Source organism: Sinocyclocheilus grahami, unplaced genomic scaffold (assembly GCF_001515645.1).
Source record: "Sinocyclocheilus grahami isolate Dianchi unplaced genomic scaffold, SAMN03320097.WGS_v1.1 scaffold149.1, whole genome shotgun sequence".
Classification (NCBI taxonomy): Eukaryota; Metazoa; Chordata; class Actinopteri; order Cypriniformes; family Cyprinidae; genus Sinocyclocheilus; species Sinocyclocheilus grahami.
The window spans coordinates 2,519,011-2,544,604 of NW_015505328.1; the positions used below are offsets into that span (position 1 = coordinate 2,519,011).

The following is a 25,594-nucleotide window of genomic DNA, read 5'->3' on the forward strand; positions in this document are numbered from 1 at the left end:
CTGAATATAAGACGACCGCGTTTTTTCAGATGGATTTCCAAGAAGAAAACATCGTCTTATATTCGGGTCAATACGGTAATTTAACATTAGATGTAAGATTAAACCCTAGTGTACACAACTGATAAGAAAAAACTAAGAAGAAACATAGCTATTTCAACAAAAAACCATCAACTATGAAGCGTCATGCGGGGAATTCTGGGAGTGTCAATTTACGTTTTTTCACTGTGAATTATACAACTTTTTCTTTCACTTTCAAAAACCTTATTTTTAACAGTATTTTACTGTAAAATCACATTAAATGTAATTACATTTATTCACCATATGTAGTATGGAAACTTACTGGTAACCAGTTAACAAGTTTTTACTGTAGCATTTTTAGTCTTTTACTGTTAAAATCACAATCATTTTTTACAGTGCAGATTCTCTAATTCAGTGTCATTTAAGGTTATACATTTAAAACTGGTTTATGTATTGCCAGTATCAAACTCTAGACAATGATTTAATATTTACCATCGATATCATCATCGTGAACATTGAAATACAGGTACTCTAAGCCTCGGCCCTTCATGTACTCTTCTACACCTTGTAGTTTGGCCACCAAGGTGGTCTTACCAGACCCCACCTCACCTGTAAAACAAGTCAGATTAACACACTGACAAATCATTTTTAAAAACCTAAGAGATTTAGATATATGGATCCTGAAAACAACATATATAATGCATATTTAATTATGATTATATGATTATTTTTTATTAGTTTGAATGTGATTGTAAATAAAAATAAACACATAGTATATAATCATGCTGCATTTCTCTGTTCCGTTTTTATGCAAATTCTTCGTACAATTAATAAAATAGGCGAACTGAGAATTGTTGGCAGTGTTTTTAAAGCATATACATTAGTGAAAGCATATAAATAATCTCCAAAAAATATAAATAGTCTACCAAAAATTTTGGTTTTGTATAAAAGACACATTGATGAGCAATATAAAGCTGGAAGAGAAACATAGATCTCTGGATTTCTAATGATTTAAGAATTTATGGAATTAATGTGAATTCATATATTTGACAAAGACAACACAGTGTGATATATTTTATAGTAATAAAAACGAGATGTCTGCACACTGAAATTACAGCTCCAGAATGTTTATTAATAAAACAATATAATCTTAATATGCTAAGGAAAAATACATGGGCAAAACAGTAAAAAAACAGCCATGAAAATAATAATACATTATATTAATAAAGTATTTTTAAAAATATATTCTTTCAGTTTGCATGGCCATTTATCATGTCTGACGCCCTATGAGTAAAGCGCACCCATTGAGGCAGCAAACATGAGCCAATCACTGGCTGCGTCTCAAAAACTAGTGAGCTGCCTACATAGATAGCATTTGTAGTCATCATAGACGGCTAGACAGCACTTTCTAGGCATCACTGGCACATATACAGCCTTTTCAGAATGTAAAATAGTTCAAATGCAGCATTTTGTTCCTCGGAACACGCCTATGATGCTGTCTAAGTAGGCGGTACGGTAGACTTTAGGACACGGCCCCTGTCTGAGAGTGCGGATTATCTCTATTCACCAAACCCGACAGTCTGTACCATATGCAAATCGTTAAGGCGAAATAAATGGCCAATTATAAAAACACCGAGTAAAATTCACGAGACTGGCACAAATGTGTTTTGCGCGCGCGGTGTCTGACGGCGACGACTGGAGACAATGACGTGCGCCAATAACAATAACAGCACACTTACAATCACACCAGTGCACATATAGAGCACGTTCAAACCCTTACATTCAGTCAGCATTGTATCTTATTTATTAATAATGAAAAATCGGATGCAGATCAATAGGCTGAAACAGAGCAGACATGAAACAGCAATTTTTGTGACAGGAAAAAAAAAAACACCCACCCATAACCACCACATTCTTTCCTGACGGCAATTTTGATCGGGAGCGCGTCGACACCTCACTCAATATCGATGACCTGAACGCAGAGGAACACAGGGTGGCATTAGCTGTTAAATCACAACGCTTTATTAAGCATGCATCACTGCGGTCATTGATTCAGGCTGGCCTGTGTGTACCTGCCCGGCTGGGGCAATTTGCAAGTTAGCGGCTAACAACTGTCACATGCGGCTCTGAGCCACCTAAAGCCGCGTTCTGCACATACAGCCGAGGTTGAACAGGGGATAAAAGAACGGGCTAGGCCTACCATAAATTCTGCCCGTCATCCTCCTCGAGGTTTTGGCTTTCGGAAGTGCTGTTATTTACATTTGTGCTAACCGATAGGAGTGTATTTCTGCCCGACGTCGCCATCTTCGCAGGCTTGAGTGACACCCCTGAATGAGCCCCGGATGTGTCGCACAGAGCCGAGCGTTGCTTTTCTGCTGGGCGTGGACCGCTGCGAGCCGCAATCACTGCCGAAGCTCAGGTTAATAGAATAGAATCGTGACAATTCTATTTATTAGCATCCATGGTTCCATTAGTACATCCATGAACACTTTATATTGCACAAAATGTATTTATAGAGTAAAAATATTCTTTAGATTATTAAAATGTTCTGCACACTGAGAACATTTTTAGTTTTTTTCATTGAAAATGATTTGAAGAACCCAAAATTATTCTGGCATCACTGCATTAGAACCTTTATTTTTGTAGAACAGAACAGAACAGAATAGATTTATTGATTAGAATAGAGCAGAATAGAAAACAGTTAAATATAAAAAGGTTATAATAAAATAGAATAGAATTATAAGCCTCTCAGTTCCATTTCGGATAATCCATTCAATGAATATGAGCAAACTCTGAACAAAACCACTGTATTAATTTGATAGACAGAGAAGTGTTTTGTGCAAGGATCCCCAGGGAAGTGTGAGGACATTAGAAATGTAAAATCATCACAGAAGAAAACCGAATAGAATAGAATTAAAACTCTGTTGAAAAAGAAATGTTTCATGTACCCTCAAGCTGAAGATGCTTGTAATATAAGTTGTTTTACATGGAGTCACCTCATGAGGGCAGACATGTTGAGATCACTTGACACATTTTATCTAGGTAATAGTACGTGTTATTGAGTGCTCACGGAATAAATTAATAATGGCTGACTGAGAAATCGATTATTTCTACAGTTGCATCTGCACTGAATACTTCTGCAAACTTTTGCAAGACTGCCAGACTAGGCTGCAAAATAAAAAAAAGTGCACATTTAATTATACTGGATCATTCTTAAGTTCCACTGAAATCATCATGGGCCCCAGGAATCATTTCAACCCTTTACCCCACTAGCTAATGCCATGCTTGCATCCACCAAGTCACTGCTCACCAGGGGTCTCATTTATAAAACTCTCCGTAGATTTCATCCTAAAAGTGTACGTACGCACAAAAGTTTTCAGATATATAAAACCATGCACACGCCAGAACCTGCGCAAAAATCCCTTTATAAATCCCAGTCAGGGTAAGATTGTGCGTACGTGCATCTCCACCCCGACTCCTCATATGGAGCTTACAACGCCTAGTTTTGCTATGCATAACCTCATCTGCATATCATTTCCATGCACATTCCATCCACGTGACACCATGTTTAACACCGTCAAAGGTACAAGACATTAAGGGAATATGAGATACGGACTATAAATGCCATTTGTGCCATACACAATTTGTATTGCTAAAAATAATCCAGTATCCTTGTTATGTTTTAGAAGAAATATATCAAAATATCCATAAAAACAAAACTGTTTAAAATAGTTCTCAGATAAATATTTTAGAATAGAGTTGAGCTCATTCTTTTCCACTGACCAAATAGTATTTAAAGTGTGTGTGTGTGTGTGTGTGTGTGTGTGTGTGTGTGTGTGTCAGTGGTAGAGCGTTGCGCTCTACCACTGACAATAAGTTATTATTATTTAAATACAATTGTCTGACTCGCGCGTCATTAGAGCGTTGCGCTAGCAGCGCAAAATGTAGTGGGTTCAATTCCCAGGATACACACATACTGGTAAAAGATGTATAACCTGAGTGCACTGTGTCGCTTTGGATAAAAGCGTCTGCTAAATGCATAAGTTATTATTATTTAAATACAATTGTCTGACTCGCGCGTCATTGACAAAGTACTTTAAAAAGGAAATGTGCAAATCTTACCGTTTTCTTCAAGTTGTATCCTTCAAATACAGTGGTATTTTTCATAATGTTGTGGAGATGCCTTCACACGACATCAACACGTGCAGCTGCGGTTGTACAGTAAGCTATTATCACTGGACCTAATCAAACCGGACAATGGACCGTTCGACCACCAAATCCAGCAGTGTTTGCCATACTATCGAAGTAAGTGTGCATAATTGATCATTGTTCTCACTAAAAATATTTTCTCATAACATGTGATCTGCAGTTTAATTTCGAGATGAATTATTGTAAGCATAGCACTCCTCGCTGTCATTAAAACAACAGGAAAAGTGATCAAGCGCATCCACTAGGCTATGTCTAAATTCATATCATTTTGGTTTAATGACATTATGTAATTTCAGTTATGTAATTTCTCCATTAATGAGAGTGGAATATTTAATGTAAATGTGTATATCGACATGAAAACAGAGTTTAAAATCATTGTTTACTTCATTACTTTTCTCTCTCCGGGGGAAAAAAAGTCCGTACGCATGGGTCAGAGTTTGCGTGCAGGTGCGCAAATTTTCCCGTCAAGTTTGTTTTTATAAATCCCATGTTTTGCGTAGGAAGTGGCGTACGCCTCCTTCAGGGCAGGTTTTGTGCGTATATGCAACGGTTATAAATGAGGCCCCAGATCTCACATCAATTGTAATTTACCGAATCAACCGCCAGAGTGCAGGGTTACACAGTGTTCGCACCCTGTCCTTCCTCTCCAGCTCTCATAGCAGAGGATTCAACAGTGAAGTTAAGCGGAGTGCGCACGCCTGCCCTGCTCTTATGTTGAGAGAGGAGACTGCGGGTCGGACTATCCATCACCTTTAACGCTAAGCCCGATGGAGCTGCTTATATAGACAATTTGGACATGGAATCGGATGGAAAATGAGTCCAGTGCATAAACTGCACTCAGCACGATCTTAACACGGAGGAACTTTTTTTCTGGCGTCGCTTGGGGTTTGTTCTTGTACTTAAACAGTGGGTAAGCTTTATCCCTTTAATAGCAAAATATTATAACTAGCTGAATTTGATGTTTTACGCACTGATGGAATAACAATTTGACCTCACAGTTCAGTGCATACGAGGCCAAATAAGTACATTTATGGATACATTTGACATTTTATGTCTACGGAAGATAAATTACTCTGTCAGCAGTGTTAAAAAAAAAAAAAAGATTTCGGACTTGTATTGTTTGAATCCCATTATGGTACCGCTGATTGTGCGCATAGTAAATGTTACTCTAATGTTATCTGTAGCCTACTCCACAATCGATTACAAGATCGTAAGTGGTTAATCTAATATTTATATTGGTGTGGGTTATTAAAATAAAAATGTCAAAAATGCGTTCCGTACAAACATCTGAATGACTTATCTGTGATTGACTTCAGTTTCTACATTAAAGCCATTCTGATATTTTATCTGAAGCTAAAAAGTGTCAAAAACAAACCAAACAAACAAACGAGAGAAACCGCACTGAAAGACAGAAATTGATGGCAAGTATAGTTTACAGTAATGTAGCCTGCATTAAAGCGAGTATATTATGTTTTAAAATATCATTAAGATATTCAAAACTTTGGTTTGGCAAATCAAAGTCAGTGTGGTGCAACCAATGTCCAGGAAACCATTTTGTTATCATGTGAAATCACTATGCTTAAATTAGGTGTATGTATGAGAGCAATAAGAAACCCTAAGGAAACATCCTGAATATTCATGACCCCCCCATTAAATAATATAAAATACAATAAATAAATAAATAATAAATTACTAGATGTATAAAATGATCTCTTTATCATCTTGAACCTTTTGTCTATTTTTTTTCTTTCACACATTGAACACTTTGTTTACTAGGTAGTCAGAAGTTTTGGTCAGCCTTTGGTCAATAGACTATCGATTCACTGCTTTTGATGATTATTGATGATTCCTTCATTGGGCTCATTTAGCTATGGTAGCCTACACTCTAAAAAATGCTGGGTTATATTTAACCCAGCATTTTTTAGAGTGTAGAATACATTTTCTGTGAAGAGGTGACAGTTTGTAAAGGTTTTGATGTAATATATATTTATTTACATAATATAGGTAGATCTGCATTTGTTTTCCATGTACCTATACCTTAAATTAACATCATGAAAACTAGGCCATTGGTCCACATGAGGCTGTCCAGCAGCACACTGCACATGAGCACTTGATTATTCATAATATTGCAGAAAACTCCATGGTTTCCCGGATTGTTTCAGGACATGCAATGCAAATACATGGGAACACAACAGTACATGTACAGTACGTGAACACCTGCTATTCACATGCAGTCACCTCAGTTAATCTGGCCAGGTGCATTAAAATGCTGCACCAAAGTGTGACGCTTAGGATTGCTTACTGTAAGAACTCCTAGGGGTTGCAAGCAATAGTTTTGTCCATCTTGCAGGGCTAGAAGGCTCTGAAGGGTTTCAGCCGGCAGTAACTGCACGTCAGCCTCTTTTGTTCTAAATAAATAACAATAATGATAACAAAAATGTGGCACTCAAAGGAAGCAAAGGGCATGAATAATTAAGTAACACACAGAGATGCACGTTCTCTGTGGTATGGTCTCAGAGTATTGGGGTCAGCGCTTCTCTCCCACGGGGACGACGCTGAGCTCATTCCACATGGTGCCTGACTGAAGAGCAATTTCATTATAAAGCAATGTTATCGGTGTCTCTGTCTTAACAAACAGAGTTTCTGTTTTAATCAACACACTTATCGTGCTCGAACTCAAAGGTGTAACATAATTCATTCAAATTATTTCAAGGACTGCCATCCTCTAGAGCTGTGATGGGAAAACTTTCCTGCAGAGATTTGATCCAACCCTGACATGACTCACCTGCCTGTAGCCTTCTAGTAGTTTTGAAGACAATGATTAGCTGGTTCAGGTGTGTTTGATTAGGGTTGGAGCTAACCTCTGAAGGAAAGTGGCCTGGAAGGGCCAAGTTTGCCCACCCCTGCTCTAGAGACTACAGTGTAAAAATGTTTTGTCAGCTAACCTATAAAATGTGCTTCATCTGAACATAACTGGTGAAGTTCAAACATGTTATTTAATATAACTGAATCAACCATGAGACTGCACAAGTGAAAGCATTTTTTTAAGGGTCAGATGAGGTAGAAACCTCTTCTTAAGGTAACCGTCGAGTGAACAAACAAAAAGTGGGCAGTTTTGTTTGAATGGAGATGGTGTACTGATAAAAAAGCACGCTCTTGCTCTCAGCCTTTAAGTTTTTGTGATGCCATATTCAAATAAACATATATATATAGTAAAATAATAATATTAAAAACGATATTTAAAATAATTAGATATTAAAATAACATTTAATGCAATTCATGTTTGGTGATTGTGCATGCATGTTTAGGCACTGCATCTCACTTTTTTGGACTGATTGCAAGTTTAGCAAGTATGTTCGCTGCAATGTAGAACTTCAGAACATTGTTATAATACATTTTGTCTTTGAAAAGTGATCAAAGTTAGGATTTTGTTAAATTAGGTCTGTGTTATTGCTGGAAAAGCTTGTCGTTAATGCTGCATTTAGATTTTTTGTGGAAACCATCATGCATTATTTTTCATGATTCTTTGATGAATAGATTTTTAATAGATATAAATATAAATACAGTAAAAATTTTGCATTGGTGAATTGGTGCTCAGGAAACATTTTTTTTGTTGCGCTGCTGATTTTGGTGGAAACCATGATATATTATTTTTTTATGAATAGAATGTTCAAAACTTCATTTTTTGTAATTGATTTTTTTGCAATGTAAAAGTTCCTACTGTCACTTTTGATCAATGTAATTGCATCCTTGCTAATTAGAAGTATTAGTTTCTTTAAAACAATATCCTTCTGACCCTTTTTGAACTTTTGAATGGTAGTGTATCTCATATATGTTCTATGTCATGCTTTAACCTTTTAACTAAACATTAATTTTTTTCACAGCTTGAACGTGGGAACTCAAAATGAGTAACATCTACGAGTCTGCTGCCACCACGCTGGGCCTCTTCAACAGCCCATGTCTGACAAAAGTGGAGCTCCGTGTGGCCTGTAAAGGAATATCTGACAGAGATGCTCTGTCCAAGCCTGACCCCTGTGTTGTCCTCAAGATGCAGTCCCATGGACAGTGGTTTGAGGTGTGTTTATGTTCAGGTTTTGTTTTCTCTAGCACAAACAGAATGATGGTTTTCATGAAGGAACATCTTATTTTCACCTATGCAAAAACAGAATCTATCATGTGTACTTTATATAACAGTTTACAATGGATGCTTTCATACATCATTTCAAAGAAACAACTGTTTATGTGTCATACCCTAGATATCTCCTCCGATCACAAACTCCCTTTCCTCACTTTGAAATTGCTACGCATGTAGTGATTTCTTTTTAGTAAACTTCTGGTGTTATTGTAAGGTTCCAAGCATACTGTACTTCAATAATAATCCTTTTACAAACGCTAATCTGGACTGAACAGAAGCTACTTATTTAGTGCATGAGAACTGGCTCTCTTTATTGAACTGTGTGTTTTTATGCTTGTGTGTATGTCTGTTAACAGCTGATTAGTGTTCTGAGACTGTAGTCTATGCTGTGATGTGAAAGCAATATAAAACAGCGCCGTTAGATCACAGGAAGCGCTCTGTCACGCTGTCTTGTGCCTCGCTAATAAAACCAAAGACGAGGACGTGCAGTGCTACAAAAATTCAAGTGAAGTGGCCTGTTCAGTTTTGCTAGGTATCTGTGAAAGGTTTCGGTTGCAGCACAAAACGGGTGTTTCTGGCATACCGGGGTTTTGCTTGGCATGGTTAAGGGTACGATTCATAATTAATAAGGCAGTGCCATTTGAACTCCAGCTGTGAGCACTGAAGTTAAAAACAAAGTGATGTGTTTGAAACCGTATAAGTGGGTAGAAGGCCAGCAGACTGGAAAATCTCACAAAACCTGTCAAGAAAATGTCCTGCTCATATTTAACTTAAATAGGCAGTTATGTTTATATATATATATATATATATATATATATATATATATATATATATATATATATATATATTAGAAGACTTTTAGGTTTTTAGCAGGTTTTTAGAACCGTAAAGATGGCTTGCATTTCTCAAGACAACTAAGTGCATTCTTGCTACATTTTTCTCCACTATTGTAAAGCAACCAAAAGTCTCATTTTCATATTTTTGTTACTGTCGTATGTCAAAAACAATATTTGAAGGGATGCTTCACTCAAAAAAATGACAAATATGTCATAATTTCTGTCATGTTGTTCCAAACCTGAATGAATTACTTCCTTCTGTGAACCATAAAAGAAGATTTTTTGAGAAATATTGCATTTTTTGTAAGTACAATGGAAGTCAACGGTAACCAAAATGTTATGCTACAAACATTATTCAAAACTATCCCTTGAAACTGATATGCTACAATTTTATCATTTTACCAAATTTGATTATTTTACTGATACTATTAGATTTTAATTTATGCTTATTTTATTTAAAAAAATGCTATTTTTACTGCTATACAATAAAAATTACTATATATTATGGGAGTAGTGCATTACTGTAATAATAATGAAATATAAATGTGCTTAATTATTCTGAAAATAATTTCACAGTGCAATAAAAAAACCTTAGGCTTAATGCCTTTATGCAAAATGTTGATTTTTTTAAATTCAAAATTATATATCACTTGTGAATATTTGTGAAGAAATCCTGAAATGTGTATTAAATCAAAACAGCAGCGCTGGAGTGTGACAGTTGCCGTGTTCTGATTGGTTCCAGGTGGACCGTACAGAGGTGATTCGCAGTAGCATCAGTCCGGTTTTCTCCAAAGTCTTCACCGTGGACTACTATTTTGAGGAAGTGCAGCGCCTCCGCTTTGAGCTGCATGACATCAGTAGCAACCATAATGGACTCAAAGAGGCTGATTTCGTGGGTGCCATGGAGTGCACACTTGGACAGGTGAATGCACACTTAACGGAAGCGCAGTAGGGAAGATGAAAGCTAGTGAATGGAGTGAGTGCATGAGAGAGAGGATGAGTACATGAGAGGGATTGTGTGGATTCAAAAGGGTAGCAGAGAGCTCACTGGAGCAGGAAGGTGGAGTAATCTGGTGGGCAGAGGGACTATTACTCCAAACTCTTTTTATCTAGTTTATAATAAAACAAGGCTACAACCAGCGGTATATAAAGGAACATAAGAGGGTAAAGAGGACTTGAGGAAAGGAGATTTCATGTGAGGGCGAGAACCTGAAGCATTTGGATGCTAATAACAGACACTTATTTTGTTTCAGGCTGTTAAACTGATAAGTAGTCAGTGGTAAGAACTAACTACAGCCAATAGAAGCTGTAGAACAATTTTCATAGTTAGCTTTCACCGCTTACATTTGGCAAGTAGTGTATATTATGTGGTTTGAAAGGTTTTGTGAGTTGAAAATGCTAGATAAGTATATTTTGGAAGGATTTTGTTTCCAGCATTTCTTTTACTCTTCTTTAATTGGTCAAAGTAGGAATTTAATGTTACCATTTAAAATATGTGGAGGTGTAAATAGCCTTGTTGGTGAATGTGGTTTACCTTCTACATTTAGCTTTGGCTTAGCTTATTAACTCACTTGAAATAATAGAAAAAAATATTTGATGCTGTAAAGGTGTCATATTTGATGCATGGTTTATGAGATATGTAGGTCTGTCTGTCAATTAAGTTATCAATCATTTGTGGAAAAACCTTCTGGCTCCTGGTGGATCATCCATGCTCTTCATGAAGTAGAAGAACTTTTAATATCACTTCTAATATGTCTGCTTCCTTGTGGCAATGCATATCTTGCTGCTGCCAACTGAATGTAATATATTAAGTTATTCATATATATGTAAAAATTTAAATATAAAAAATTATATACACTGAACAAAATTATAAATGCAACACTTTTGTTAACAATATTTGAGAAAAATAGGCCTTTTGTGTACATAGAGTCTTAGATCTTTGAGTTCAGCTCATGAAAAATGGGGGCAAAAACAAAAGTGTTGCGTTTATAATTTTGTTCAGTGTATCATTTATTTTAACTTTGTTGGCATTAAAACTTTAAAACAATTTTTGACGACCTCAAAGCATGAAAAGATTCCTTCATAAATAATTCTAAATAATACTAATTAAAAGCATTAATTTCATTGTGATGCATAAAATACCATAAGTCTGATGCCAAATATGTTTTTATTTTTAAAAGAGCACAAAGCAAAAAAATTATTTTGATTACACTGAAAGACAAAAATACTAGAAAAATGACAAATGTACTGGTAATTTAACATTGCATGTTACATTTATGGATATTCAAACACAACACAATGTGTAATTTAAAATGTAGATAAAACACCAAAGTCTATAAGGAGAAGTCTTTCATATTAAGGTTTGTTAGGGTTTGCAGTCTGTATACATGTATCTGTTTGCCTCATGTTCACTCCTCTTTTTTCATAGATTGTATCACAGAGAAAACTGTCCAAAGCTTTACTGAAGCAAGGAAACACAGCTGGCAAATCATCTATCACAGTAAGAACAGACGTCTCACCCCCAATTAATTCACACTGCAAATGTGTGCTCTTTTGTCCTAACCTGAGCGATGACTTCTTTGAAATCACAGGTCACAGCTGAAGAGCTGTCTGGGAATGATGATTACGTGGAGCTCGCCTTCAGTGCCAAGAAACTAGATGACAAGGTGTGACATCTCGATAATTCCTCAACAGGCACTTTGCAACAATATTGAGGCAAACAAAACCGTTGTCTTTATCTGATAACGGTACTGTTTAATGAGTAGCCAAAATTCAAATGGAGCAATGCATCATCTGCTATTTTATTAAAATATACTGCTATTTTTTATTTTTCATTACAAAACGAGGATAGCTTTGAGTCTAAATGCACAGTGGACTATTTAGAAACACAAGAAACGATGTGCATTCAGTTATAGTCTGTAAATGAGAGAAAGGCTGGACAGGCCATACATTACGCAATAAATGTGCTTGGGATTGATGTATGAATCAATCAAAAATTCATTAAAGCTCAAGTGTGTAATTTCTGCAATGCTAGTGCCACCAAATGCAATCGCAAAAATAATGATTTTGATTAGCAAAAGAGCTTCTAGAACACTTATGTTTGTAGATGCTGTATTTACTTTACAAAAAATAATAAGTTTGATTCTTTCTTTGTTTAGGACTTTTTTAGCAAGTCGGATCCATTTCTGGAAATCTTCAGAGTGAATGATGATGGCACAGCATCACTGGTGCACAGAACAGAGGTGAGATTGATGTTTGCACACGAAACATATGAAATACATATTGAAAAAAATGTGTCAACTGGTATTTTTCTGCTTACAGACCATTATGAACGATCTCAGTCCTGTCTGGAAATCATTCAAAGTTTCTTTGAACACACTCTGCAGTGGAGACCATGAGCGGGAGTTAAAGGTAAGACATATTTTGACTATATACACTCTAAATTTATTGTAAACCAAAAACCTAACCATTTGCATGCTATTATGATAACTAGAGAGTTATTCCTGACATGAAGCAGTGAATCATCTCTTTGAAATATATACTGCAGCAATGTGACCACACTCCATTTATGTCATTTTTTTATTCTGGTCTCAGCATGACCATTTGGTCACATTAGATTAGAATCATCATGGCAGATTTATGTAATGCCAGTCCTATCCATTCTGCCTCACCATTGCAGCTGACATCTTTCATAGTGAGCTAATTACTGAGCGGGTAAATGGAGCCCGACTGTTTGTAGGGTCCTGACAGTTTTCTGAGAAGAACAGACATGGTGGAACCAACGACAGAAATTGATGTTAAAGCAATTTAGTCCATTCAAGCCCACACAGTCATCGTGGGTTGGAGAACTTTCTGTCTTTGGGTCCAGTTGTTAAAAAGAACACTATAGAGCTTTACAGAGAGCAAGACGTCCTGTTATTTTCAAAGATATGACAGATTTGGGATCAGAAAATTAGATTAGACTGTATGTGCTGTGACATTCAAATCCTTTTTAATAAGAACAGTGTTGGGCAAGTTACTCTGAAAATGTAATCTGATTACTGATTATTCCTTTTAAAAGTAATCACGTTACTGTTCTGATTACTTTATTTCAAAAGTAATTAGTAATTAGTTACATTACTAGTTATGTTACTTTTTTCTCCATGAAATGTATGAAATCCCAGCATACACGCTCCCGATAAATATTTGTTATTAAAGCATCAACATTCACAGAATACTGTTATTTTTAACTAAAGCAAGCGGCTGCTGCGTGCATGGTTTGGCATGGCAGAATGCCAGCAAAGAGCGCTGCATTTATAATCTCTAAAAGACATCTGTTCATTGCAATCTCACAAATCTCTGTTATAACACAATAAATATATGCATAATGAATCTTTCATAATGTCTACAATTCGTGTGTTATAATGAGAGGATTCATGAGCGCGCAAATTTCAGCACTGCATTGCTTAACGCTGCAAACACGTCTTATAGCCTAAATAGAAACTCTGCATACGCTTGCACCTGTTAATCGTTTATATTTTATATTAGTTCATGTAACTTTTGTGCAATAGATGAATAACAATTTATTTGTTTTAGATATTTTATGTTTAGATATTTCTATTTTGCGGGAGTCCCGTGAATCATTTTATTCTCCCGCATCCCGCGCACACACACGAGTCTCTGTACTCGCCTATCAAGTCTTGTCCCGCGCCGCACTCTGTTGCGTCGGGTCTCACGGGAGCAGGTCTCTAATCCACTGGCACTTGACTCGACAGTGTGTGTGTGCTACATCCTTTTTATAATCTCTAGATTATAAAAGACTGCATTCTGTCAGCAATGTAACGCGTCAGTAACGTATAGAGATCTCGTCTTGTAACTATACTCTAATTACTATTTTGAAAATTATAACGCGTTAAATTACTCCGTTACAAAATTTTTTATCAAATTATGGTAACGCGTTACTCTAAGTAATGCGTTACTGCCCAACACTGGATATGAAATACTTTTGTATGTTCTTTTATAATTATTTTGCATTCAGTATTTTATTAACTTGACTTAATAAAATTAACTAATGATTAAAGTTACAGGCCATTTAATTTCCTTTAAAGTATACATTGATATTATTTTTAACCTAAAATCTAGATGATTATGATGATTAAAAACTATTCATGGACGTGTTGTCTAAATTAATAGTAATATTTCTGTATTTAACATATGACAATTTTTTGTTGATATGTACACTACTGTTCAAAGTTTGGGGTCAGTGATCTTTTTTTCTCGAAATAAATTAATATATTAATTCAATTAAACAAAAATTCATTGAAATGATCACACGTGACATTTAAATTTTTTACACTGTTACAAATAGTGTATTTCAAATAAATACTGTTCTTTCTAAACTTTCTATTCATCAAAGAATCCTAAAAAGAGTGTATCACAGTTTCCACAACAATATTAATATATTAATAATAATAGGAAATGCTTCATGGCATATTATAAAGAATAATGGCTTTTTCGCCATCACAGGAATAAATTTCATTTAAAAATAAATAAAAATAATTAATATTATACTTGTGAGATTAAATATTAAAATTAAATTGTTAATATGCATTTTATTTAGCAAAGTATATTTATTGAAATGAAAACCCAAACTATTCTGACCATTTTTGCAAAAATCTAAACAATTTTTCAAAAACATTTGACCAGGAATAATCTTTCTTTCTTATCAAAGATCGAAATCTTATATAATATTTATTATAATGATGTGAGTCGGTTGTCAGATGCTGTTTTTCATTGCTACTCTGTGTTAATACTTTTAAAATACATTGATATGGCCACGAAAATAGCAATATATGCTGGTATGGCAATAAAAACAAGCAAACAAACAAGTTACCGTACTTAAATTAATACACTTTTTCAAACAACTCCAATATTTCAAACTCTAGGTCTTTATTACTTATGAAAGGGTGTTGATACATTGCAGTTGTTCAGTGAAACTGTGCAGCATTGAACGATTTTTTCCATTTATATAGTGTGTGTGTAGTTGTAGTACCACCCTTTAACTTTTTAATAGCAGGACATTTGTGTGTGTGTGTGTGTGTGTGTGTGTGTGTTTGCTTATTCACTCATGAAATCTCCTAAGATTGTATTACTTTCCTTCTCCTTTCTTTATTTCTTTCTTTCTTTCTCTCTGTCTCACACACACATACAGATCTGAGCACTGCAAGTGTAAGATTCTCATTGGTATGCCAATGCAGAAGTGGGGATAGGAGAGCTGTATCGTAATAATCTGTCTTTAAAGATGATTCTCTTTGTATTCTCATAACGGCACAGAGTTTAGATGAGATTTAGTCTTCACACCACCCTAAGAATCTGCGCAAAAGCTGTTTGGAAGTAAAGCCTTTCTAAAACGTTCACATACTGTATTTTAGAAAAAGTGAAAGATACGGGTCAAGAAAGAGACAAAGAGAGCAAAATTAAGAGCTGATATCTGAATATGTTTAGTTGAGAGCTTAATCGCTTGATCAGCTCCATGTTGGCACTTTACTTTGCTGCTCTCAGCTTCACTTGAAAATAATCACCACTTACAGCAAATTAACTAATGCTTTAAATGCTTGGAAACAAGCCACTTTGAATTAAGCCTTTGGCAGTTATACTAAGTGGCTGAATGAGCAGTTGTGCAACAAGTTCATTTAAAGCTGGTTAAAAGACATTTTCAATCTAAAATACTCAAAATAATAGTCCAAATATTTGTAGGTGATGTTGGACAGTCAAGGACATCTATAGTCAGACAGATGGGAAACAGTTATTTTAGGTGACATGTCTCTGAATAAACATGAACTGGTTTGTTTAATATTCATGACTTCTTTACACTCGCCGCACCACGGACTGCAATGTCTCTGCAGTGAAAACGTACATTGAATTCAGATTCACAAAGTTATGGAGCCACTGCAGTTTTATTCATGTTGTGAGATATAATTGTATAAGACAAGGCAGTTAAACCTTCATGTTATGTTTTTTCATCCATATCTGAGCCCCATCTGTTGTATAGCATGATACAATTGCATAAACCCATTTATGCAAATAATGTCATAATATTTTTCTAGAAGGAGAGAAAATAGTTATGGAAAGTACAGTTGTGAGGTAACTTACAGTAAGTGGGTTATGATTTATTTCTCATCGCGGTAAACAATGTTTATGCAGATTTCGATATGGCCATTTATCATTTCAGCACTTTATGAAATCTTTGACAAATATTGGTGGAACTGGCCCAAAAGCAACAAAAGCGGTGCAATTATAATTTAATATCTAGTTAGGAAAATTTTGTGTGCATCTACATGCAGTTTTTTCAGTGTATATATTGTTAGAGTGATTCAAAATGAACTGGGAACCATTATAGTTTGGTTTGACTTACTCGTTGTTCATATAATTAAAGATACATATTCACAACATAGCCCTGTTATTAAAGTCAATTAATAATATATATATATAAAAAAAACAATAAATTATTTTACAAAATAATGTTTAATTTTAGGAGCTTTTTTTTTTATTTTTTTATAAAAATATATATTTTTTGCACTCTCCTCATCCATTTTTGGGGAGGTTTCCCAACTTTATACGGAGTAGAGAAGCAGGTGTGAGTTTTGCATGTTGAGTTATTGCTGGTTCTCGCTTCTACAGCTAAAAAGTCAACCACAGCATCTCTGTATTAATATTTTAAATGGCCTTCAAATTTTGATTACCACCCGCTTATGTCTCTGCATCAATGATTCATTAACAGCAATGCTACAGTGTGCTGTCTTCCTGCCACTCCTGCCACACACCCACATTCACAATGACACATATACACACGCGCTAGCCTCCAGCATACTGATGAGAGTGTTAAATCTTTAAATCAACAACATGACACAAGGTATTAAAATTGAAGACGTGTTATGATAACAAGATGACCTGCTGCAGTTAGTCTTTACATTTGTATGACTAGTAAATGCCTTAACAATACTTTATTGCTTCTTGAAACTTTAGACTCCTCAGCTTGTTCCAGATTCAGCAGCGACTAGATAAAAGATCTTCTAAATGAACTGTGACATTTCAGTCTCACTGTATCAAGAAAAGCTGATGCTGTTTTCAGTTTGCCTGCTCTTGTGGCATTATTGATTATTTCAGTGCTTGGTGTTTGGACACACTGTTTACTTTGTGTGCATTTTTACTGTATGGGCAATCTATCATTTCTGAGACACTGCTTTTGTTGCTCCTTAAAGCAACTCTATGATTAAAACAAATGTTTGAGTATGAGTTGTGTAGAAAGGAATACTTCACTCAAAAATTTAAATTCTGTCATTATTTACTCACCCTCATGTCTATCCAAACCACTATACTGTTGAACACAAAAGAAGATATTCTGAAGAATGTGGGTAACTAAACAGTTGACGGTAGCCATTGACTTCCATAGTATTTTTTTTCCATGGTATGGAACGTAATGGCTACCGTCAACTGTTTGGTTACCCACATTCTTCTAAATATCTTCTTTTGAACACAATACAGGAATTCATACAGGTTTAGAAAGACATGAGGGTGAGTAAATACTACACAAATATTTTTCTAATAAATAATAATAACAAGACTTATGTTTAAAGTAATAAAAAATTTATTTATATCATGCTATTGGCAAAATAGTTTTATCCTTGTATCAGTCGCACTAATTTTAAATTAAAACAAGAAAAAAAACTATTTGCTAATGTGGTAAGAAAAACAAACGTGTTTAATTTTTTTTTTGCAGGTGCATAAGCAGAATTATTGCATGAGTTTTTGTATGCAGTGTATGTTTCCGTGTGTATGTATGTGTTTGAGTGTGTGTGTGTGTGTGTGTGTGTGTGTGTGTGTGTATAAGACAATATAGAGCCAAAATAGAGCCTGGTTTCTCCCAAGGTTTTTTCTCCATTCTGTCACCGATGGAGTTTTGGTTCCTTGCCGCTGTCGCCTCTGGCTTGCTTAGTTGGGGACACTTCATTTACGGCGATATCGTTGACTTGATTGCAAAGATATTATTTAAACTGAGCTGGATGTTGACATCACTGAATTCAATGATGAACTGTCTTTAACTGAAAAATGAGTGTTTACTATTGTCACTTTGCATTATTGACACTATTTTCCTAATTAATGCTGTTCAGTTGCTTTGACACAATCTGTATTGTTAAAAGCGCTATATAAATAAAGGTGACTTGACTTGACAATATGACCTTTAGTACTGCTATAGAAAACTACTTAGAACAGGATATTTATCACAGTTCTTTAGGGATCGAAGTCTCACACCTTCATGCACAAAGCTGAAATTATTCACAAATTTATTTACTACATTAAGCATATGGCTCAGCATATTAGAGATGTAGGATAAGGATGGTTTAGTGTGTCAAAAGGCAATTATTATGTTTTAATGTATTGGGCTGTATCACAAACATATAATGTTTTAATGTCTTTTTCCTTGTTGTAGTGTACAGTATGGGACTGGGATTCAAATGGCAAACATGACTTCATAGGAGAATTTCAAACCAATTTCAAGGAGATAAAGGCGGCCATGGATGGGAAGCAGGTATAAACACATGCACACACACACACACACACACACACACAGAGAGACACAGTCAGAAAACACCCTGCTTCCAAAATGTAGATTTCCAACTCTCATCAACACAAAGTACTTTTGGTTCACCTTTGTAATAGTTAATTATGCAGAAATATACCCATTTATAGCATTATGCCCATTGCATTAGCAAGAAGCACTACGAAGTTTCAAGACTCTTGGGGGGAAAAAATGTCTAAAAAGGGCAAAGGCATTATAACATTTTTGAAGCACTGAATATACCCTGAAGCACACGGAGCTGAGTAAGAGCAATAGCATACATTCTTCATAACTACAGCTTATGGATATGTGCAAAGAAGAAAGCCTTCATTAATAAAAACTAATATCACATCTCGACTGGAGCTTGCCCATGGGCACGTGAACAGCTGTGGAAATTCAAAGAAGATTCTGTGGTCTGATGAGGCCAAATTTTTACCTTTGAGTCTTAATTCTAAGCACATGAAGCCTTTGTAAAAATTTTGCCGTTCACATCCTATCTAACCTGATGGGTCTTCAAGGGTTTTTAGATAATGATTCAGTTCTGTGAAACAGACTTACACAACGCAGCACTGTGGTCCACCCAGAATGCCTTAGCAATTATATTTTCTACATTCCAGCTCTTCTTGTAGATTCCACGAATCTCTTTATTTTCTGTGGAGAGCCTCATGTCTGTTATGCAGTGGAAGCGCAGTCAGTGTGAAGCTCTTACAGTTCCGCTGTGTTTTCTCTTGCAGGTGGTGTGAAACAAGCCTAACACTTACTTTTTTATCGTTATATGTCTCACTTTCTCAGTTTTCATCTACTATTCTCTACTCATCCTGCCTGTGTTGTAACAGACACTGAATTCATCATGTCATCATTCTGTCTGTTTGCCTCTCTCGCTGTGTTTCTTTTGAGCTTCAAATCTCTTTATTTTCTGTGGAGAGCCTCATGTCTGTTATGCAGTGGAAGCTCAGTCAGTGTGAAGCTCTTACAGTTCCGCTGTGTTTTCTCTTGCAGGTGGTGTAAAACAAGCCTAACACTTACTTTTTTATCGTTATATGTCTCACTTTCTCAGTTTTCATCTACTATTCTCTACTCATCCTGCCTGTGTTGTAACAGACACTGAATTCATCATGTCATCATTCTGTCTGTTTGCCTCTCTCGCTGTGTTTCTTTTGAGCTTCTTTTTGTCCATGATTTTATAGAGAATTCTGATCTATTGTCAGCATGGACACAATATTACATGCAGGGAGACAGAGAGAATAATTAGTGTTACTGTGTGAGTGAACGGATACACAAAGGGATAAACTAAGAAGAAAGAAGAAAGAAAAAGCAGCAACTAGAGAGTGTATGTGAGAGAGAGAGAGTGATGTGTATTTGTGCTGTTTCAGATGGATGACTGCAGTGGTGTGTTTTGACAGTTTAGGGCACTGTAGTGATGAACTGGGTGACTGAGGCACCAACCATGATGTCTTCTGTTAAGTAAACTCTTCTATGCTCTTATATACACTACTGTTCACAGGTTAGGGTCAGTAAAATTGTCTTATGCCATCAAGGCTGCATTTATTTGCTCAAAAATACAGTAAAAAAGGTAATACTGTGAAATATTAGTTTTTTTTAAATGTAATTTAAAATGATAAATTATCCTGTGATGGCAAAGCTGAATTTTCAGCAGCCATTACTCCAGTCTTTAGTGTGATTCTTCAGAAATTATTTAAATATGCTGATTTGGTGCTCAAGAAAATATTATTATCAGTGTTGAAACCTACATGGTTTTGTGCCACTTGTACCACTTAATATGTTTGTGAAAATTATATATTTAACACATTTAGATGAATAAAAAATTCAAAAGAACTGCAAAATCTTTGATTTATATAGTAAAAGTCTTTAATGTAACTTTTGATCAATTTAATGCATCCTTGCTAATAAAATTATTCATTTCTTGAAAACACACACATACACATATATATACAGTGTATATATATATATATATATATATATATATATATATATATATATACACACACATATGTATATATGCATACATACATACATATATATGTTCACACAAAACCAGTAAGACAAGCATTATATATAGCTGAGTTCTAGAATTATACAGATACAGTATATGTTGCTTCAAAAAGGACACAACTGGTAAGTCATTTATTTTAAACAATTCAGTTACATTTTGTCTCAGTAGAAGCAAATTTCTACATCCATCTAGTGGGTTATGTTTAAGTGTCCACATACTTCAACATGGCCATATTGAGTATACACACCCACACACACACACAATGTTACTGGGCTGCATACACTCTTATGCATCAGTCTATAGCATCTGAAGGAGTTCACTCTGTTCCGTCACTTCTCTCATTTGAAATATATTACTGGCTGTGTAGATAAGTTGTCATTGTGTTGCTTTAAATTCCATTAACTTCATATTCACCATCATCCCTTCAATGCTCAGAGGAGTAAAGCAAACATACACTTCTCGTTGAATTTGTTAGTGGAATACCTCGTCTGTCAGCTCACGCTGATTGCACTGCTAGCGGGGTTCACAACAGGTTCATTTTCAGCGGGGAAACTCAGATGCTTTCAGTGTCTAGTGGTGGAAGAAAACTTCTCGCATGCTCTTCAAGACCTGATTTGAGATCTTTAGAACAAGCAGAGATAATTGCGCATGCATCGTAAATCACGAATTTGAGGCAGATCTTTGGATTGTTGCCATCACTAAGCTATTGTATTCACACTAGAAATGTAAAATGAATAAAGAACTGTTTGGCTTGGATAGACATATCTTTTTTTGTCCTGTCAGGAGAAACTACAAACTGATTTTGGCCAAAAGGTGACTTGTCAACACTGACATGCTTGTGAAAGTCTTGCCTGCACTGCCAGCTTACAGCCAATCACTCTCACATTTTCTGAAAGGCTCAACTGCAGCCACTATGTTATACTGAGACTTTTAGACATCCATCTGTCATTGTGCCTCTCAGCCTGTGGGCATCTTCCTCTCATACAGATACATCAGAAGCCAACCTCAGACCTCAGATGAAATACCTGCAAGGCTGCAAGCCCAAGCAATTCATCTTGTGGCTCAATGGAGTTTAGTACAGAGCTGAATGAATTGCATAGTGCTGAACTGTTGTCTTACCATTGTATGTTTAACATGTCTCTTACAGATCCAGTGGGAGTGTATTAATCCTAAATACCAAGTGAAGAAGAAGAATTACAGAAATTCTGGAATGGTAATTCTTACTCTGTGCAAGGTGAGGACTCCCGACACTTTGGCCCAATCCCAATTCTATTTTATACCCCTTCCCCTACCCCTTCCCCTTGTCCCTTGAAACAGAGTGTCAAGGAGTAGGGGTGAAAATGTTCACCTAAGAATTGGGACACCACTACTATGCCATCACACGTCATCATACGTCGTCTAGCTCCTGCAATACACACACCTATACTTGCGCAGCTCACACATCCAGGAGCAAAGATACTTGTCAGTGCTGCCCACGACTTTTATTAATAACAGTTTAAATACTGAATCGCTACATTATATTTTCCAGCAACAAGAGGATAAAATCGCTGTTTTTTAAGTAAACTCACTCTAAAAAGAGAAACGCACAGACGTGCATACACGCAACTTTCATCTCTCTCTCTCTGTCGCTCTCGAATTGGCAATATTTGAGAAAAGGGTTTAGCGATTTTAATTATTGGGTGGACTAGCCCCCCTCAATGTCTACGGTGGTTATCGCCCTGATCAGACATGAAAATATGTTGTGGCACTATCGTGCATTCTGTAATGATATGACGTTAGCAAACTTTAGCGATTTTTTTGCAAACATTTCTTTGAGTAACGTGACCGTAAATATGAAAGTTTGATTGAAAGTAACAAAACAAATGATTACTTTTCGTTAAAATCTTTATTAATGCCAAAAAAATGCTTACATTTATGTGTCTTTTTTGTTTGCTCGGGTAGCCATGTTGCCGCTGAAGCCGGTTTATGCTGAGATAATTCATACCCCTTCGTTTGAAGTGTGGTCCCGAAAAATCTTTGTTTGAAGGGCTGTCTGGCCCTTCCCTTACCCCTCCCCCTCCAACCAAAAGAGAATCGAGACACCCCTACCCCTCAGTTTCGCGTGTTCACGTGAAGGGGTGGGAAAGAGGAAGGGCTAAGGGGTAGAATTGGGATTGGGCCTTTTTGTCTAATATGTGTGCGTGTGTTTGTGCATATTTTTTTTTATTGTTATAGTACGATATCTGCTGTATTAAATGGGTTGGATATGGTCACTTTCTGTCGAGGAAGAGGAAGGGCTAAGGGGTAGAAAGAGGAAGGGCTAAGGGGTAGAATTGGGATTGGGCCTTTTTGTCTAATATGTGTGCGTGTGTTTGTGCATATTTTTTTTATTGTTATAGTACGATATCTGCTGTATTAAATGGGTTGGATATGGTCACTTTCTGTCATGTAAACCAAGTGTAATAGTTGACCTCTATGGGTGCTGTGGAGTGATATTTACAGTAGCTACTGTAGGTGAACAGGTATGTTGTATGATGATTGATTACTGTATTTTTGTACACCTGAAATGATCTGTTAACCAGTTAGTATCCAGGACCAAAACTATCAGTTTAATAAGTGTTATTTTATCTCCGTTTCAGATCATTAAGATGCACTCTTTCCTGGATTACATCATGGGAGGATGTCAGATTCAGTTCACAGTAAGTAGTTTTGGAAGGCTTTTGGAAGATGTTTCCCCACTTTATATCTTATTGTCATCTTTAAGCTAAACCAAACTCCACTGATAGCAAGAGTCAATATAGCCTGGATCTTGTAAATTGTGTAATCTGGTGGTTTAGTTTCTAGCTGCATGTCTTTAATGTTTCTACATCATGTATTCTTTAAATTACATTTCTGTAATTATTCCCATTTTATTCCAAATCCTATGACTTTCTTTCTTGTGTTGAACACTAAAGTGAAATTTTGAAGAATTGTATTGCTCGTTCTTTTCCATGAAGTTACGATTAACAGAGACTGAAACTTTAAAGGGATAGTTCACCCAAAAATGAAAATTCTGCCATTAATTTCTCACCCTCATGTCGTTTCAAACCTGTAAGACCTTCGTTCATCTTCGGAACAGCAATGCAACTATTACGTTCAAGGCCCAGAAAGGTAGTAAGGACATCGATAAAATAATCAATGTGACATCAGTGGTTCAACCTTAAGAAAACAAAAATAACGACTTTATTCAACAATTTCTTCTTTTCTGCGTCAGTCTCCACTGCGCATTCATGAAAGCACCACAAATGCATGTGCGTGATGCTGCTGATGTTGTGGTACTGTCGTGAGTGTGCATAGAAATCTGACACGGAAGAAAATAATTTGTTGAATAAAGTCATTATTTTAGTTTTCTTTGTGTACAAAAAGTATTCTCATTGCTTCATAAAATTAAGGTTGAACCACTGATGTCACATGGACTATTTTTAAAATGTCCTAACTTTTTGGGCCTTGAACGTGTCAGTTGCGTTGCTGTCTATGAAGAGTCAGAAAGCTCTCAATTTCATCAAAAATATCTTTGTTTGTGTTCTGAAGATGAACGAAGGTCTTACGGGTTTAGAACGACATGAGGGTGAGTAATTAATGACAGAATTTTCATTTTTGGATGAACTATCCCTTTAAAGTTTGTAGCAATGTCCAATTCATGAATGATTTATTATTTAGATTCAGATCTTTTCAATGAATCATTTTACTCAGTTCAAAAAACCATCCTGAATGAATCAGAATCATTCAAATTCCAATCACTAATCTGGTTGCAGTGGTTCATAAAGTATGTTTATAGGTTTATAAGAATAATTACTGAAATTTTAGTCTTAAATTAAGCTATCATATAACTTGAAATATGGTGTATAAAAGTTGTATATACATATACACTTTTATGGTGTATACATATACATCCTTTTTGAGGCTTTTGAAGTTTTGCCTTACGTCTTCCATGAGAGAAAAAAAGGTCATACAGGTTTGGAACAACATGAGGGTTAGTAAATAATGCCAAATGTAAATTTTTGGGTGAACTATCCTTTAAACAAATGTTGTTCTGCAGGTGGCGATTGATTTCACCGCCTCAAACGGCGACCCTCGAAACAGCTGCTCCCTCCACTACATCCACCCTTACCAGCCCAACGAGTACCTCAAAGCGCTGATCGCTGTTGGGGAGATCTGCCAGGACTACGATAGGTGACCCACCAATCAATCCCTCAATCAGTGAGCCAGTCAACCAATAAATCAGTTAATCAATCATGCAACCAGTCAAGCAAACAGTCGATTCTTTAATTTTGCCTAATGAAATTTAATGGGCTTACTAACAGAGCTAATCCATCACAAAATGTTTACACCAGATATTTTCTCAGTACAGGCCATTAACCAAACATTCCAACCAATTAATCAAGCAAGTATACATTGCATCAATTAATCAGGGATTCAGTCTTATGACTGCCAGCGCCTGTAGGATGCAGAGCTGTCATGTCAAGGTTTGTCTTTCTACACTTCAATCACTCTCTCGCCCAAGACGTCACTTAAGCTCAGAGTCAATTATATTTGACCCCTCACAATGTCGCATCCCTGCTCACCTCATTGCTCATCTCTGGGGCTCAATGCGCGCTCATTAATCCTTTCTGCTTCTGATTTGTTTCCAGCGACAAAATGTTTCCCGCTTTTGGCTTTGGAGCCCAAATCCCACCAGACTTCAAAGTAAGTTCATTATTTTCATATGTTAAGAAAATAGCTTGTTTTAGTTATACTTTAAGGGCAAACAATTGTATATGTATTTA

The 25,594-nt window shown here is 35.9% G+C and overlaps 2 protein-coding genes across 4 annotated transcripts in view; one reads left to right on the forward strand and one right to left on the reverse strand.

Moving 5' to 3' along the window:
- dync1li1 (dynein, cytoplasmic 1, light intermediate chain 1) overlaps window positions 1-2,382 on the reverse strand; it is a 15,639-nt gene extending 13,257 nt beyond the window's left edge. For 2 of the 3 annotated variants that reach the window (XM_016281309.1, XM_016281308.1), the window contains exons 1-3: window positions 2,219-2,377; window positions 1,917-1,990; window positions 511-627 (exon numbers count right to left, since the gene is read on the reverse strand). In XM_016281309.1, the coding sequence (XP_016136795.1) occupies window positions 511-627; window positions 1,917-1,990; window positions 2,219-2,322 (295 nt within the window). In that variant the 5' untranslated portion in view covers window positions 2,323-2,377. Of the gene's footprint in view, window positions 1-510; window positions 628-1,916; window positions 1,991-2,218 lie in introns of all 3 variants that reach the window. The other variant, XM_016281310.1, reaches the window with a different exon arrangement.
- A 2,583-nt stretch (window positions 2,383-4,965) lies between these two features.
- LOC107591992 (copine-4) overlaps window positions 4,966-25,594 on the forward strand; it is a 31,412-nt gene continuing 10,783 nt past the window's right edge. Inside the window, exons 1-12 of the mRNA XM_016281312.1 lie at window positions 4,966-5,137; window positions 8,112-8,302; window positions 9,941-10,120; window positions 11,627-11,698; window positions 11,790-11,864; window positions 12,357-12,440; window positions 12,520-12,609; window positions 18,668-18,766; window positions 21,958-22,044; window positions 23,429-23,488; window positions 24,868-25,001; window positions 25,460-25,514. Coding sequence (XP_016136798.1) covers window positions 8,132-8,302; window positions 9,941-10,120; window positions 11,627-11,698; window positions 11,790-11,864; window positions 12,357-12,440; window positions 12,520-12,609; window positions 18,668-18,766; window positions 21,958-22,044; window positions 23,429-23,488; window positions 24,868-25,001; window positions 25,460-25,514 — 1,107 coding nt within the window. The 5' untranslated portion in view covers window positions 4,966-5,137; window positions 8,112-8,131. The remainder of the gene's footprint in view (window positions 5,138-8,111; window positions 8,303-9,940; window positions 10,121-11,626; window positions 11,699-11,789; window positions 11,865-12,356; window positions 12,441-12,519; window positions 12,610-18,667; window positions 18,767-21,957; window positions 22,045-23,428; window positions 23,489-24,867; window positions 25,002-25,459; window positions 25,515-25,594) is intronic.